At 43.5% G+C, this 16199-nt stretch overlaps 1 protein-coding gene across 2 annotated transcripts in view; it reads right to left on the reverse strand.

The window, feature by feature from the left end:
* The window catches only part of SCHIP1 (schwannomin interacting protein 1), a 196437-nt gene that overhangs the window by 104417 nt on the left and 75821 nt on the right, over positions 1-16199 (reverse strand). For both annotated transcript variants that reach the window (XM_085854188.1, XM_085854192.1), the window contains exon 4: positions 15824-15971. In XM_085854188.1, coding sequence (XP_085710314.1) covers positions 15824-15971 — 148 coding nt within the window. The remainder of the gene's footprint in view (positions 1-15823; positions 15972-16199) is intronic.

The raw sequence follows: 16199 nt of genomic DNA on the forward strand, positions 1-16199 counted from the left end.
GGTCTTAAACCACAGTGGCTTATTGGACAACCACCTTCCCATCTCATCACAAGTCCTACATTGTACATTCTCAATAGAAAGTGATGCTGAATCTGCAACAGTAACTCTGAAGGTGAAACAAATAAAACGAGAAAATCAAACTGGATGTGGCCAACACTTTCTCAGTTCCTTTACAACTGCTTCGATTTTGGTGTGTATAGTTCATGGACCTTTTCCTGTCTATTCCTTTGGGAGTTACACTCCAGTCAACCATCGCTCAACTCGCCGCCCTTTCAAAATTCCATTTTCCTCACTTTCCTATATTCATTCACTCCCTTGTGTTCACCTTTTCATCATCCACTTCACACCGCTCCAGCCCACCTACCGCCACATTGACTCATTTCCCCCTCTCATTTGGCAATACATTTACCTATCTTACACGAACACCCATGATACCCATCATGAGATCATTATACCCATGAAAAATAACCCTGACTTGCTTTATCTCTCATTCCCCATCCGCACTCCTCCATCGCTACTCGAAATCTTCTCTTGCTTTCTTACCGATGCTGAAGCTCCCAGTGTGAATGACCTTGTTCGATGATCTCACACCCCAACAGGGTAAAACTCACAGCTGCTTACATCCTATGATTTCCTTTATCCTCCCATTCATGTTGCCAGAAGTAAAAAGTCTTCTTTATTACAGATAAGTTTTTATTCTCACTTGAACAACACCCAGACACCCTCTCAGATAACAACGCAAGCTGCAACGAGATGATGAAGCAAACCTGACTGAAGCCATGTGAGCTTAATCACAACTCACATCCCCTCTGGAAATGCACGGCTCATTAGAGAGTGAGGTCATTAGCAACAGAGATGACTGTCGATCCATCACGACTACGTCTCCCACAGCAATATGTGAATAACTTGTCGTTTGAGCCAGCATGTGTGTGTCGTATTCCATTGGTTTAACTTACATTTAGTTTGTTGCAATATAATTAATGGTTTAATTGACAATTTTCTTCCATCTGATTTAACATGCACATCCCATATAATTAAATTATCCACAGTTAATAATTGTATACTCAGGAATCATGAATGGGCTGACATCAAGCTTGCAAACAAGCAGTGTTGTTGACAAGTGTTGGCCGTTGTGTGCTAGCACTGGAAATTTTCCATTTCCTGTATTATCCTGTCACCTGAGACCATAGTGGAGTCGAATAAATCCCACACAGAGGTTACAACCAAGAAAAACATTACCCAGAAAGTACGACCACACATTTGCAGTGATGGGTCTTGAGGAACAAGGCGGAACACCGGGTTCTCGAGGGAGAAGGGCCAATGCTAACACAAGTGCCAACATTCCTCGAAAAGTCAACATATACAGGATTTTAAAAGATCATTCAAATGAAACTCTCCCCAAGCAACTCTGGTATTCCATGTAAGTTGACTGTTTTATGGTGTTCACAACTCACAAGGGTGAGGGCGGATAGAAAAGTGAAAGAACATGGTCACTCAATTGTACGGTACATCGACGAATTTTGAGTGAGACAAACCAGAATATGTCATGATGGTGGAAGTCTGGCATGTCTGACTCAAAAGCCTCCTCATGCAAATATAGCAAAGGATCTATTACATCCGCACGTGAATGGGGAAAGGACAGCCAGCTCAACATCCGGTTATAAAAGTCAGCATGCTCTGTATTTCAGCACCTTCTGCTGACACCAAATAAAACCTGGATTTTAATTCAGGGAAGGATTTGTTTCAGAAAGTTGTGAACTTCACATGGTTTACAATGACCACCCGACCAACGTCACAAGACATGCCTTTCCAGTTGAGAATTGATCGTCCATGTGCTTGATTTGTATGATCGTGAACATCTTCAACAGAGAAGGTATAAATGGTCAGGGAGCTGTCTCTTGGCTCAGTATCCCAGAGGAAGAGTTCATGGAGTTCCAACGAGTAATGATAATCAACCGTCAGAGAGTGGGCAGCTCCATCAGGACAATTCCAAACATACTAGGCATCCCGAGATCAACAATGGGAGTGCTATCACAAGGTCCAATAATACAGGCACAAAGCAGGATCAATGATCTGGGAGAATGTTGAAAAATCACCAAAAGATGGGACAGAACCCTGAAACAGATCATGGGATGGAACAGGCATTCAAGGGAGTTGTTGGATGGAACTCCATGTATTATGTGATGAAATGACTCAGTGAGTCATTGGGAAACTCCGACTTGCACAGTTCATCAAACTTCAAATTACATGGAATAGCATGGAAGAGCAGCCGAACACAAGGTTTTCATCAGTGTGGACAAAGCACCACTTTTCACGGAGTGCTGGTTTAACAAACGGGTATGCTGGAGCTTTGAAATGTAGAAACAGGTTTTGTGGAACGATGAGTCCAGGCAAAGATTTTCCGAGTCTGGTGGCAGGGTCTGTGCAATGCACTGGAACATTAATGATGGACTCGATAACGACGAGCACACAACCTGTAAGAACAAGGGAGGTGGACTTTGTGAAGATCAAATGGTGGAAAATCTCGACTCCAATGGATCCAAAACCCGGGAGCAGATGATCCAGCGAGGGTCCATTTTTAGGCCACAGGGAGGTCCTGATAGATATTAAAATGCACACCAAGACTTGTTCTGGATTGTCAAAACATTGTGTGTTCCATGAATATTTTGTGAGGATTGGGAACTTATTTAGCATAAACTCTGACCCCCACTTGACCAACACTCCCCCCCCACCCCCAATAAAAAAAACAGTTTTTTTTGGAAAACTTGTCTTGCAGTTTTGATTTGAAAATTTGGTAGAATTCCTGCAAGGACGCGGACCTTGTCAAAAATAACATACTGAAAATGTTCGTTATTGCTTGATAGACAACCTGGAGGTTTATTAGACTACTCAACATAATAAAGACAATGGTATAATGTAGTGTAGTGCTAGATGGGAATCCAAGAGGGCAGTAGATGCACATACCTTGAACTTGTGGAATCATTGTTGAGAGCGCCATCGGGTGGTGATAAATGAAACTGTATATTGTACGACTGGTTGCAAGAGCGAGTGGAGGGGTCGGGGTGTCAATAAATCAAACGTTTTTTTAATCCTACTCCTAAAATCAATCTAACTCATTTATTACAATGCCCCTTAATTGGATTAATATCCGGCTGGATGGCCCGTTGAATTACACGCATATTCGCAAATTTTAGCAACCCTCCTTCCCAAGTAAGCTTCCATAATGGTGGACCAAAGACCCACCCCATTCAGTAATTACATAACCATTTGTGAGACAACCATCCTTCCCCCCAAATCAACAGCATAATGCCAAGCAAATAACCATCTCCACCAACCGACCCCATAAGTTATTGGTGTTCCGTTGTGAGCACATAGCTCATGATGTTGAGATATCAGGTTCAAATCCCTGCATAATCCTGGTGATTTTCCTGTTGTTGACGAACGTCCATTGAATGCATGTTAAAGTAACTTTTACCTTGCAGTTATTTTGCAGTCATTATCAAACACAAAAGTTCTCTCGAAGACTATTTAAGACCTTCCCCATTCCCATATTATAAGCAATTGTCATAGCCTCAGACGTGTACATATTATTCAGGACTAGCCATTCATCAAGCAGGCCTTCACACAATGTAGTGGACCTTGCCCTCACGTTGGGTTGTAAAGTGAACATGTCATTTCATTTTGGTTGTAAACATAAGAATGGTAAATAGAGGGAGCACGAGACCCACGAGACCCATGCATAGCTGGGGGTTCCATCATTGCTTCTCTTATGACAGGCGCTTGACATGGGGTTGTCGTGGAGCATCTCCTGTTAAGAGCAGTCACGCGAAAGAGTATCTTCTTGTAAACATTCATGACATTGTTATTTTCATGTAAAAAGTTGTTCAAAGCCTTTTCAAGACAAACTCACAAATCACTCCATTGTTTTGGAGTGGGTCTTGTTCAAGGGGAGCAAATGGAACACACATCTGTTAGGGTTAGGGTATAATACATGGTTGTGGTCGTGTGGTTCGGGTTAGATTGGGGTATGTGGTTAGGGCATATGTAGTTTGGGTATACGTGCAGGTTAGGGTTAGATTAGGATACATTTGATTTGATTAGGGTCAACCCGGTTAGGGTTAGTGTTCGGTTATGGAATACTTTATTGTTTTTCAATCTGTGTCATGGTCGCATCCTAATGCAACATTCCAAATGTATTTTGGGTTTCTGTTCCGGGTGTGAATAGTAAGCCTGGTGTTGGCTTAGTGGTTAGGGTGGTGGCTTGGGATCCCAGGGTCCTGAGTTCAAGCCCCGTTTGCTGCTGAATTAACACCAGGGGGTTGACTCAGCCTGTCAACCATCTGAGGTCGGCGAAGTGAGTACCAGTGTACTGGTCCCGGTGTATGCCCCGGTTATAATAGGTATAGCATATCCCTGTGTGTCGTAAGAGGCGACCAGAGTTGGCGTCAGGAAGGGCATCCAGCCATAAAACATTTCCTCAAGAAAAAGCCTAACCCCTGCACAGCAGGGAAAAATGGCTGTAAAAACGGTCATTTTTTATATTTATTGTCCTGTGTGAATAGTGTTCAGCCTGTTATTCGTGTTCTACCAAATAGATCACTTCAGGAGATTTGCGAGAATACAGGTCAGAGGATGAGTTGAAATGAATTGTTAAAAACCTGGTTATGAGAGAGAACGGCACTCGGTAGAGCGCATACCTCTGGCAGGGTGAACAGTTGAAGTTTTATATTCCACCAATAGGCCGGATCTGTATCCAGACCTGAACCAAAATCTTATTGACTTGTTATTGTCACCTACCCAAAATCATCCACCAGGTTCTGTCCGAATCCATCCACAACATTTAGAAATACCATGTTATATATTGTTTTAGCTCAATCTCAGTAATGATGAATCACTTAAAAAAAAAATTAAAAAATTATAGTATCCTGATTCAGATCCGGATTTTCAGCAGAATTTAATTAGTTCGTCCTTGTCACACAACCAACATGTCTACCAAGTTTCATCCAAATCCGTCCATAACATTGAGAGATATAGTGCTCTATATCATTTTGGCCCTATCTCTCAATGGTGACGATTAACTTCAAAAATTCGAGTGTCCAGATCCAGATACAGAACTTCACCAAAATCTAATCAAATTTGTCCTTCTCACAAACCCAACCTGTCCACCAAGTTTTGTCTAAATACATCCATAACTTTTGGAGACATCCCGCTCACAAACAGACAGACCAACTGACAGAGACAGGGGTGAAAACATAGCTTCTGTCCACCTTCGGTGGTGGAGGTAATAAAGACATCAAATAATTCATGTCCATCATAAAAAATAATCTCATTTTGATTTTATTAAATGACTAGCAGGGGTACCCGGCATTAGAAACCTCTAAAAGTTTGGTGAAGATCCATTCAGCCATTCCATGTTCCATGTCGATCCAACGTTCTGTGGTTAGATTTTGGTTTCATGTTCCATGGTGGTAGATCCGTGGTTAGATATTAATCATTAAAGGGAGAGTCCTGAAGAGGTCTTTATAACCCGTGGAACCTGGAGTGAGTATGGAACATGGAGTTAACACGGAACATGGAGTGGTGACACACAGACAGACAGACAAGCCGGTAGGCGGACATGGGTAGTCGACTACCCAATAGAACCTGACGCCATGGGCCCGTTCGATGGGGACTGACCTGAAGATTAAGCACAATAAAATTCATGATTCTAGCTTCAAGGGTTAATGCTGCAGATTGTTTTTGCGTTAAAATACCCCCACATTTAGAGGTTTTTCGGCCGTTGCTAGGCAACGGAGGGGTCCATAGCAACGGTTCTTTCTCACACATAACTAGGACATACCATGAACCTACCATACCAGTCTCATGCATATCTGACTCATAGTCTCCGAGATATAACGAACTTCGTTTTTTTATTGTTTTCGACCAGGGTTCATTCAAAGTCTATCTTCTCCGACAGTTTTCATAGGATCCGGCTGGAAATTTTTCCAGCCACACACACACACACACACACACACACACACACACACACACACACACACACACACACACACACACACACACACACACACACACACACACACACACACACACACACACACACACACACACACACACACACACACACACACACACACACACACACACACACACACACACACAGGCAAACGGCTCATAATATAGATGGGTATGGCCATAGAGATTCAAAAGACATGAAATATGAAATGAAATTAAATCTGAGTTCCATTACAATGAAAATCAACACAGGGGGAGGCCATTAGGCCCATCAAGGCTGTGTCATGGTTACCTGCGGTTGATTGTCCATGATGTATCCATTTTAAAGGCTGAGCATCAAGCAAAGAAGCAGCACGTACCATTTTTAAAGTCTTGCTACGACTCAGCCTTGGTCAGGTTAACCTCTGACCTCTAACATATAGGACACTATAATCATTAAAGGGAGAGTACTGAAGAAGTCTGTAGAACCATATTTACTCCTAAATGGCTCAAGTGCAAAATGTGATGTTTTATATCATGCCTCAAATAAGAAAACACCACATTGTCTTGTTTGAGCCAGAACGAGAAATTAATGTGGAAAATTGAATCAACATGGAACATGGAATCCATGCAGAACATGGATTTGACATGGAACATGGAATCAACACAGAAGATGGAATGAGCATAGACATGGAGTTTACACAGAGCATGCAGTCAACATGTAATATGGAGTTAGCAAAGAAGATGGAGTTAGCAGATAACATGGAATCAACACAGAAGATGGAATGAGCATAGACATGGAGTTTACACAGAGCATGCAGTCAACATGGAACATGGAGTTAGCAAAGAAGATGGAGTTAGCAGATAACATGGAGTCAACACAGAACATGGACTTAGCACATTATATGGGGTCAGCAGAGAACATGGAGTCAACATGGAACATGGACTTTGCACAGAACATGGGGTTAGCAGAGAACATTGAGTCAATATAATTTTCTCTGCTAACCCCATGTTCTATCCTAACTCCATGTACTATGCTAACTCCATGGAGTGAGCATAGAACATAGGGTTAGGATAGAACATGGGGTTGGGATAGAGCATGGGGTTAGCAGAGCAAATTGAGTCAGCTCAGAACATGGGGTTAACATGGAACATGGGGTTAATGAGAGAACATGGAGTTAGGAGAACATGGAGTGAGAATGGAACATGGGGTTGGCAAAGAACATCGGGTCAGCACCGAACACGGAGTCAACACGAAACATGGAGTTAACACGAAACGTGGAGTTAACACGGAACGTGTAGTTAACACGGAACGTGGAGTTAACATGGAACGTGGAGTGAACATGGAACGTGGAGTGAACATGGAACGTGGAGTTAACATGGAACGTGGAGTAAACATGGAACATGGAGTTAACATAGAACGAGCAGTTAACATGGAACATGGAGTTAACATGGAATGTGGAGTTAACATGGAACATGGGGTTAGGAGAGAACATGGAGTTAGAATGAAACATGGAGTTAACATGGAACATGGAGTGACTATGGAACATGGAGTTAACATGCAACGTGGAGTTAACATGGAACATGGAGTGACTATGGAACATGGAGTTAACATGGAATGTGGAGTTAATATGGAACATGGAGTTAACATGGAACATGGAGTGACTATGGAACATGGAGTTAACATGGAATGTGGAGTTAATATGGAACATGGAGTTAACATGGAACGTGGAGTGAACATGGAACATGGAGTTAACATGGAATGTGGAGTTAACATGCAACGTGGAGTTAACATGGAACATGGAGTTAACATGGAACATGGAGTTAGGAGAGAACATGGGATTTGCAAAGAACATCGGGTCAGCGCAGAACACGGAGTTGACACGAAACATGGAGTTAACATGGAACATGGAGTGAGTGTGGAACATGGAGTTAACATGGAACATGGAGTTAACACGGAACATGGAGTTAACACGGAACATGGAGTTAAAAGTACAGTCAACATTTAAACAAACATGTCAATTTGGGGGTTTCTCCAGATGAAACCCATACACATCCTCAGGACTTCCATCTGAGATTAACAACTTAAACCTTTGAACCAAATTACTGAGAGCTAAAACATTATCTCTCCTGATTTCTCAGTAACTTATTTCCTGTTTAGAACCAACATGGCCAATTTACCTTCATTTGCTCAGAATGAGGCTATGACAGTCTTACGAGTGAGGTTTTCATTGAGGAAACGATCCCACCCGAGTCAAGTTTTGTTTAATAAGGACACGTTTTTCATTAGCGCTTCGTTTAACCTCTCCACCCAAGCTCCATCGAAGTGAAAAACTGATGAGGGACACAGTGCATATTTAACAAGCTGCCCTGCAATTACAATCAGCTGTTTGTACTGTTTCTTGTACACACAATCTCGGCTTGCGGAGAGAAGTTGAAGGACGATAGAAGGGTAACCGACTGACAATGAGGCAATGAGTGGGGAAATGACCAGATATAAACAAGGACGTTCGAGGGGCTGAATCTCAAGCAACAGTTCATCAAGGACGCAGATAGTTGAGTTTGCAACATTAATAAAATTGCAATTTCAACATCTGCTGTGATCAATCAAATCAGGATATGCATATAACAATAATATCAGCACAAACTGAAATAATTTAAGTCCTATGGGGTTCACTGTAGACCCCAATTGAAACAATTCAGTATCTAATTTAAACAAGGTCTTGGTTTCAGTTGTCGACCAAAATCTGAAACATAAATTTGAATTTCTTGAGTATACTGTAAATATTTTTTTTTGTGTGTGTGGAGTCCAGGCTCGTGGAAGAGCGAGAACACTGAACGGATCAGTGTGCAACAGAACAAAAGGAGCAGCAGAAAGAGAAGGGGGAAACACCAACAGCGGAGTTGAAGGACAAAATATAGGGAGACTTGTACAAATAAATGATACAAGGATGAATGAGGGGTAGGAAAGGATGCATGGGGTGGGCAAGAAGGATACAGAAGCAAAGTCTCAGCAAGGAAAAACTGGAAATTTGGAAGGAATTATGCTTGTTGGTGGAGGAAGGGGTGTGGGGGGTAACGGGGGGTAGAAAAGATCACGATTTTGAATGGGGGATGATTTGCGATGATGGTGAACAGCTGTCTTGATGACCTGGAGGGAGGAATGAGATGGAAGAGAATGTGTATGTTGGTTTGACAGGTGGGAAAGAAGAGGAACAAATGATGGAGGTGAGTGGTGGTTCTGGATTTTAGGAGTTTCACCAGAAGGAGTTGATGATGCACTGCATATGCTCTGCAGAAACCTGGGGGGATAGGGGTTAATTAGAGGGGTAGGAAAGCACAGGGAGAGCAGAGGATGCAAGACAAGAAAGGATGCGGTAGAAGACAGAGTCTGTGATTAGGAAGTGATAGGACCACATACTCAGCTTGATCATGGGAGATTCCAATAATCTAGAAGGCCTTGGTTTCCATGGCGTCAAGCTGCGCAAGGTGTGAGACAGGGGTGCCACCCCAGAGGGGAGAGCAACACTCCATCAAGCTGTGGATGAACGCCTTGCAGCTGGATAAGAGCTCAGGTGGGCCAAGGAAGGACTTTGTACGATGAAGGACACCCAGTGAACAACTGGATTTGGATGACAACTTTGAAATGTGGTTTGCCCAAGCAAGAAAGGTCATGGCCACTACCGGATTTAAGGGTGGCCCGGTGGGGTCATGGCCCAGGGACCCCCCACATTTAGGGGCCTCCCACAATTTCGATGACATTTTGAAAATCCCTTGAAAATGTGCTTCTAAAGTTATTGTCGGTGAATGAAGATTGTAAACTCATTGTAAGGATATCTTTTCAAAATTGTCTGTCATTGTGAGGGTCCTTTTCAAGCTTTGGCTTTTTCAAGCCGTTTCTTCCACAGTCCACAAAACGAATCCAACGTGGTCAAACATTCCCGGGGCAAGCCTCGGGCATTGGGGGCCCGCATTCGGATCTTTTTTTGGATCGATCATGAATGCTTCGGATGGTTGAGCGTGGCCAACTAACTAGGGCACTGCCCGCCAGAGCCCAGCAAGCACTGACAGAATACAAAGGTCCAGCCAGAGGAGGGGTGAAAAGGTGAAAGTCAATGTGGTAAAACTAGGCCAAGCCAGCACAGCACACGGTCGGCAGGGGTCGTATTGTACACACTGAAACTGCGGCTGGCAGGGAACGCTGTCAGTACCCTGCTTACTGGCGCGCACAGCACAGTAACACGGTGTGACTTTCTATGTTCCAGGTGTATGAAACATACTTGTTGTTTGTGATTCTGGTACGTCCCACGTGCACTCTGACGATATCTCGGTTACTCGGTACCTACCAGCTGCAGAAACCACAATGAGCGGCTTTGGTGACGACGAGCACAAATCCAGGGCTCCACGGAAATATGACAGTGGTTCTCAAAAGCGGAAACGTTCCAAGGAAAAAGATGAAAGACACAAGGCCGTCGTCGACAAGACCCAGAAAATCTCAGAGTTTTTCACTCCTGCACAAACAGGCGATTTGTCCATGACAGAGGCTGGAACACCAACAAATACAGAACAAGCGGATTTGGCAACGCCGATTCCACCGATGAAGGTTCCACCGATGAAGAACAAGCATCAGATGAAGAAACGCGAGATATACTGACTGATCGTGGACCTGGCTTTGCCAATTGCATTGGATGTTGGCTTCCTGAGCGACCGTCGTCAGAAATGACCGACTAATGGGCATTACAAGATTTGGAGCCCCTGCAGAATTCGACTGGTCCCTTCGATTCATCCATACAGTTCGTTGAAGGTGGGAAACGCTGCTGCTCCAAGAATCTTTTTTACCGTAGACTACAAAATGGAGAGTCCGTGAAAAGATCCTGGCTTTGCTTCTTCACATCAACCGGAAAACTGTACTGCATCACTTGCAAGCTCTTTGGAGGCGCTACTGCCCTGGGTGGGGAAGGATTCAATGACTGGAAGCATGCCAGTCATTCTATCGAGGTGCATGAGCGTTCGCATGTACATTGTGCGAATATCATCTGCTTGTCAGACAGAGCAACATCCGCAGGTCGTGTGGACACTGAACTCGTCAAACAGGTGATTGCGTCCTCTTGGAGGGAGGTGCTGAAACGAAGTGTGAGCGTGATATCGTTTCTCGTTGAGCGTGGTCTGGCATTCCATGGATCGGATGAAATTGGTGGGTCACGGACGAATGGTAACCTCCTTGGTTTAATGGAATTAGTTGCGGAATACAATCCATTTTTGGTGCAGCACATTCAGAAATATGCCAACCAAGGTAGTGGCCACACCAACGACTTATCATCTACGACATGTGAAGAGTTAGTCTCCATCATCGGAAAATCTGTTCTGGATAACATCGTCGCTCGTGTGAAAGAGGCAAAATACTTCTCTGTGTCAGCCGATTCTACTCGTGACATAAGCCACATCGACCAGCTCACAGTTATTCTATGATACATCGAGAACGAGGCTCCAGTGGAGCGTTTCATGACTTTCTGAGCAACACAGGACACACTGGACTCCAGCAAGCGACGGCATTACTGGATTTTTTGAAAGCCACTGGATTGGACATCGCTAACTGCCGAGGACAATCTTACGATAATGCATCTAATATGAGTGGCTGATACAATGGGATGCAGGGAATGATCAAACAGGAGAACCCTCTCGCAATATTTGTGCCATGCATGACGCACTCACTGAACTTAGTCAGTCAGTCGGCCGTGGGATGTTGTAGACCTGCAGCAGCATTCTTTGAATTCGTGGAACAAGTATATGTATTTTTTACAGCTTCCACGTCGCGCTACGCCAGATTATTTGACGCCCTGAAAGCCAAAGGTCTGCAAGTACCAAAGCGCCTCGGCGACACTCGGTAGTCGGCTCATTCTGATGCAACCCGAGCTCTTGTAGACGGTTACAGCAAAATCATGGATGTCCTCGATGAAATCGCAAACGATGAACAACTGAATAGTGAAACGAGAAACACCGCCGAGACACTTCACCAAACGATGTGCACGCTCGAGAAAGGATTCTATGCTGGTTTCTGGTCTACTGTCCTTGGTAGATTTGATCGTACGAGTAAAACCCTTCAGTCACAAGCTACCGATCTCAACACAGCCGTGCAGCTCCTCAAGTCACTGGCGAGCTTCGTGCAGTAATTACGCGATCAGTTTGATACATTTGTTGTTGACGGAGTGGAGCGCTCAGGTACGGAGGAATTCACTCGCGGATCGCGTAGACAAAAGCGTAATGTCCGCCTCGCTCCCTTGGACTACGGACACACTCCAAAAGTAGAACTAGACACCAAGGAGTACTTTCGCATCAGTGGATACGTTGCAGTGATCGACGTACTGCTGTCGCAGTTGGAAAAGGGTACAAACACTTACAGCGAGATGAGCGACAGATTTGGATTCCGGTGTGCTCTTGTTCAACTCGAAGTGGAGCAGATTCGAGAGTCATGCGCAAAGCTCGTCGAGCTGTATCGGGAAGATATATCACCTGACCTCACGGAAGAAATGATTCAGTTCCAAGCCATGATGAAGGAGTCAGAGCCAGACTCGGGCCGTACTGAACTCGAGATGTACAGTTTTCTCATCGAGCGAAAACTCACCGATACTTTCCCAAACGTGGAAGTGCTGCTTCAGATTTACCTCTCACTGATGGTGTCGAACTGCTCTGGGGAGTGCTCCATTTCGAAACTCAAGCTTATCAAGAACCATCTTCGCTCCAAGATGGGGCAGCAGAGACTGGTCAATCTGACCATCATTTCAACCGAATCCGATGTGCTCAATTCCATGCAGGTTGACAGTATCATATCTGAGTTCGCTGCCGCGAAGTCGCGCAGGAAGCTTGTCCATTGAGTAAGGCAATTGAGTCATTGAGTCATTGAGTTGAGTCATTGAGTCAATTGAGTCATTGAGTCAAGATGTATGTTCATTGATGTTGATGACACTGCCGTATATTTGCAGGCGCTGGAAGTCTGCTATTAATCACCATTTCGGATTTCTCTTGTCCAGAGGGTTTTTAGAAGTTAGAAGATTTTTAGTCGAAGTTCGTAGTATGATTAATGACAGCGCGTCGTTTGTTATTTTCTTTTATTGGTCCATCTCTATCTCTTACTCTTGCAGCAACAGCATTTTTGTGATTTGATTTTAGAATGAGCTCATAGATAAGTCACCAGCCATATCAATAACAATCGGTCCATCTTGTCAGATTTAATTGTAATTTGTGAACATATATGCCAAATCATTCCTGATCAGGATCTGCCAAATCTATAGATACAAGTTCAGTTGTTGACGAAAAAGCAGTTATAATTTAAGTTGTTGATTAATCTCCAAATTTGGGGGCCCCCCACAATTATTGTGCCCACGGCCCCCCACATGGTAAATCCGGCCCTGGTCATGGCTCATCATGAACCCGAGATTTTGAATAACTGAACTTCCTCAAGAGGATTGTTAAGAAAGTAGATGGGAGTCTTTGCCAGACAGTCCTTTTGGAGAGAAAGAATGAGAGTGTGAGATTTGTCTGGATTTAAAGACATATTCCAAGTGTTTGACCAGCTTGTGATTTTGTCAAGATCTGAGGAGAGGGAAGAGGCTGCAGCTTGCCTGTCTCAAGGATGAGGGGTTTGCCATTGGGAGAAATCCGGGTTGGAGAGTTCACAGATGGAGTCAGTCCCATTGAGTCACAGAAGTCCTTTGCTAAAGTGCAATGGCTGGCGAAAGAGGTACCAATGCCCAACCAATTTGCATGGTGATAATTGAAATCACCACATATGAGGAAGAGATAGTTGGGATAAGTGTTCAAAAGTTGGTCCATGTTGTCTGAGAGAGAAATGTATATGAAGTCACTGGAAGGAGGACAGTACAACACACAGACAAAGAAGAGGTGGGAGCACAGGGAAGTTACATCCAGAGGTATTCCTGGGGGTTGGGAGGTGCAAGATCAGTTCAAGGGTAGTGAGAAAATGAGTTCTTAATGTAAAGCCAGGGAGGGATTCAAGCTTATCAAATTGGAGGGGCAATAGCCGGGGAGAGATACTAAGGAGTCAGCGATGTCCTGTGGGAGGAAGGATTTTGTAAAACAGATGATGTCTGGTTCATCAGTAGTGGCCTGGATTGAGAGATCTGTCGAGATGGAGCGGGGACCTTGGATGTTTGAGGTCCACATAGTTAGGGAAAGGGGAGGAGGCATTGACAGGGTGCAGGATATGGGGAGGGGGGCTTTGTGGGAGCAGGGTGAGGTGGACTGTTTGTGTGGGTGGGGTGAGGGGAAGCATTGAGAGGGCGGGGTGAGGAGGGATGCAGAAAGGGGGTCATGAAACGGAGGAACGCTGATTCCAAATTCCGAAATTGGACAAACTGAAATATATGTCATGTAATGGGAGGTAAGAATTTCTGTTGAAGGCAATAGAGAAAGGTGATGCTTTAGGTGCAGGAGGACAGTTGGTTGACCAAGCACTTAGCTGTCAGACAGTTTTGGAAAATAATCTTTGTGAAGAAGAAGATGAAGAAAAAGAAGAGGAATCGATTGTAGTGAAGATGAAGAACACATGGGGTACTCTTGATGGAGAAATATGGAATGTGAAGCATTTTTAAATGTATAATTGCTTTTAAAGGAAGAAGCATTTATATTCAATGAAGATATTGAGAAAAGTGAGAAAAAAGAATGGAGAACAGGAAGTACAGGCAGAAGGATATGAAAGTAGAATGAGATTGGGAGTGAAAAAGTGATTTTTTTTTCATCGTTTTGAAACAAGGAGGGATAATAGGATAATGTTAAGGTGGTGGAAAGTTCAATATTTGGGAAGAACGAAGTAAAACATGGACCACGACAACAAAAGGAACACAGACTTTTCACAGCGGCTATCTGAAGAGTGGCTAGAGTTGACCTTGATCAACGCAAAATCAAATTCGACAACTACAGCACAACAAGGTACAATTTAACATGGAAAATTGGACGAAAACACAAAAAGAAACACAGGAATGACTAGAAGGGCACTCAGGAGAGTGCATACCTCCACCACATAATGCCTGATCCCTGAGAACATATTAGGCCCAAAACATTTTTGAAATATCATGTCGATTGCTATACAGAACTATATCGTTTTTGGTCCTATCTCTCAATGGTGAAGAATCACTTTAAAAATTAAATAATTATCGTATCCATTATCAGATTCGAATCTTCACCAAGATGAAATCAATTCGTCCTTGCCACACACCCAACATGTCCACCAAGTTTCATTTGAATCCATTCACAACTTTTTGAGATATCGTGCTATATATTGCTTTTGGCCCTATCTCTCAATGGTGACGAATCACGTAAAAAAATTTGAGTCGTCGGATCTAGATCCGGATCCGGATCATCACCAAAATCTAATCAGTTCGTCCTACTCACACACCGAACCCGTCCACAAAATTTAATCCGGATCTGTGCCCAACTTTTTGAGATATCCAGCACACAGACAAACAGACAAACAGACAAACAGACAGGAAGTGGTGAAAACATAACCTCCTTCATCTTCAGTGGCGGAGGTAAAGATATAACAGAAAAACATGATGAATCCGGTTTGGGAATCTTCACTTTAATGAGGTGGAAGTGGCAGCTGCAAATTCGACCAACACGTGAAAATAATCCCTGAACCATAAATTTCAAATAATTTGCAGCATCATGAATATTTTATGTTTAGGACCAAAAATGGTATTGAGTAAATGTGTACAAAAAAGAAAAGAACAAACAACAGAAAGAGACATAAAGTAAAGTGACATGTATGAAAGTGATCAGGACTGGCATAGCGGATGGTAAAAAGAACGACACTTACGGGAGTCGTGCTGTCTTCAGAAACTGTGCACATGCTCACAGAGGAGCTGAATGATTCTCCATCCGGGCTCGAGGGTGAATGTGAGGCCTCTGGGCTCAGGGACACGATTGCTCGTTGGCGCAGGTATGCGCGCCAACCTCGCTGCAAACTGTAGTACAGAACACCAGAACCGCTTATTAATGCATTGGTGCCAAAAGATCAGTTGTCTTGTTGCCTTATGAGAAGTCGAACATTGAAAAATCACAAGAACAATTGTTATGATTAATTTATTTATTTATATCCAGAAATATATTGTTAAACAGATGACAGCACGTTCACAAACAGAGAGATGATCAAAGGGGAACAGGGAGACAAATAATATAAGTATGATGTTATG

This window comes from Eptatretus burgeri, chromosome 14 (assembly GCF_056783735.1).
Source record: "Eptatretus burgeri isolate ZD-2024b chromosome 14, Ebu_testis_v1, whole genome shotgun sequence".
Lineage (NCBI taxonomy): Eukaryota > Metazoa > Chordata > Myxini > Myxiniformes > Myxinidae > Eptatretus > Eptatretus burgeri.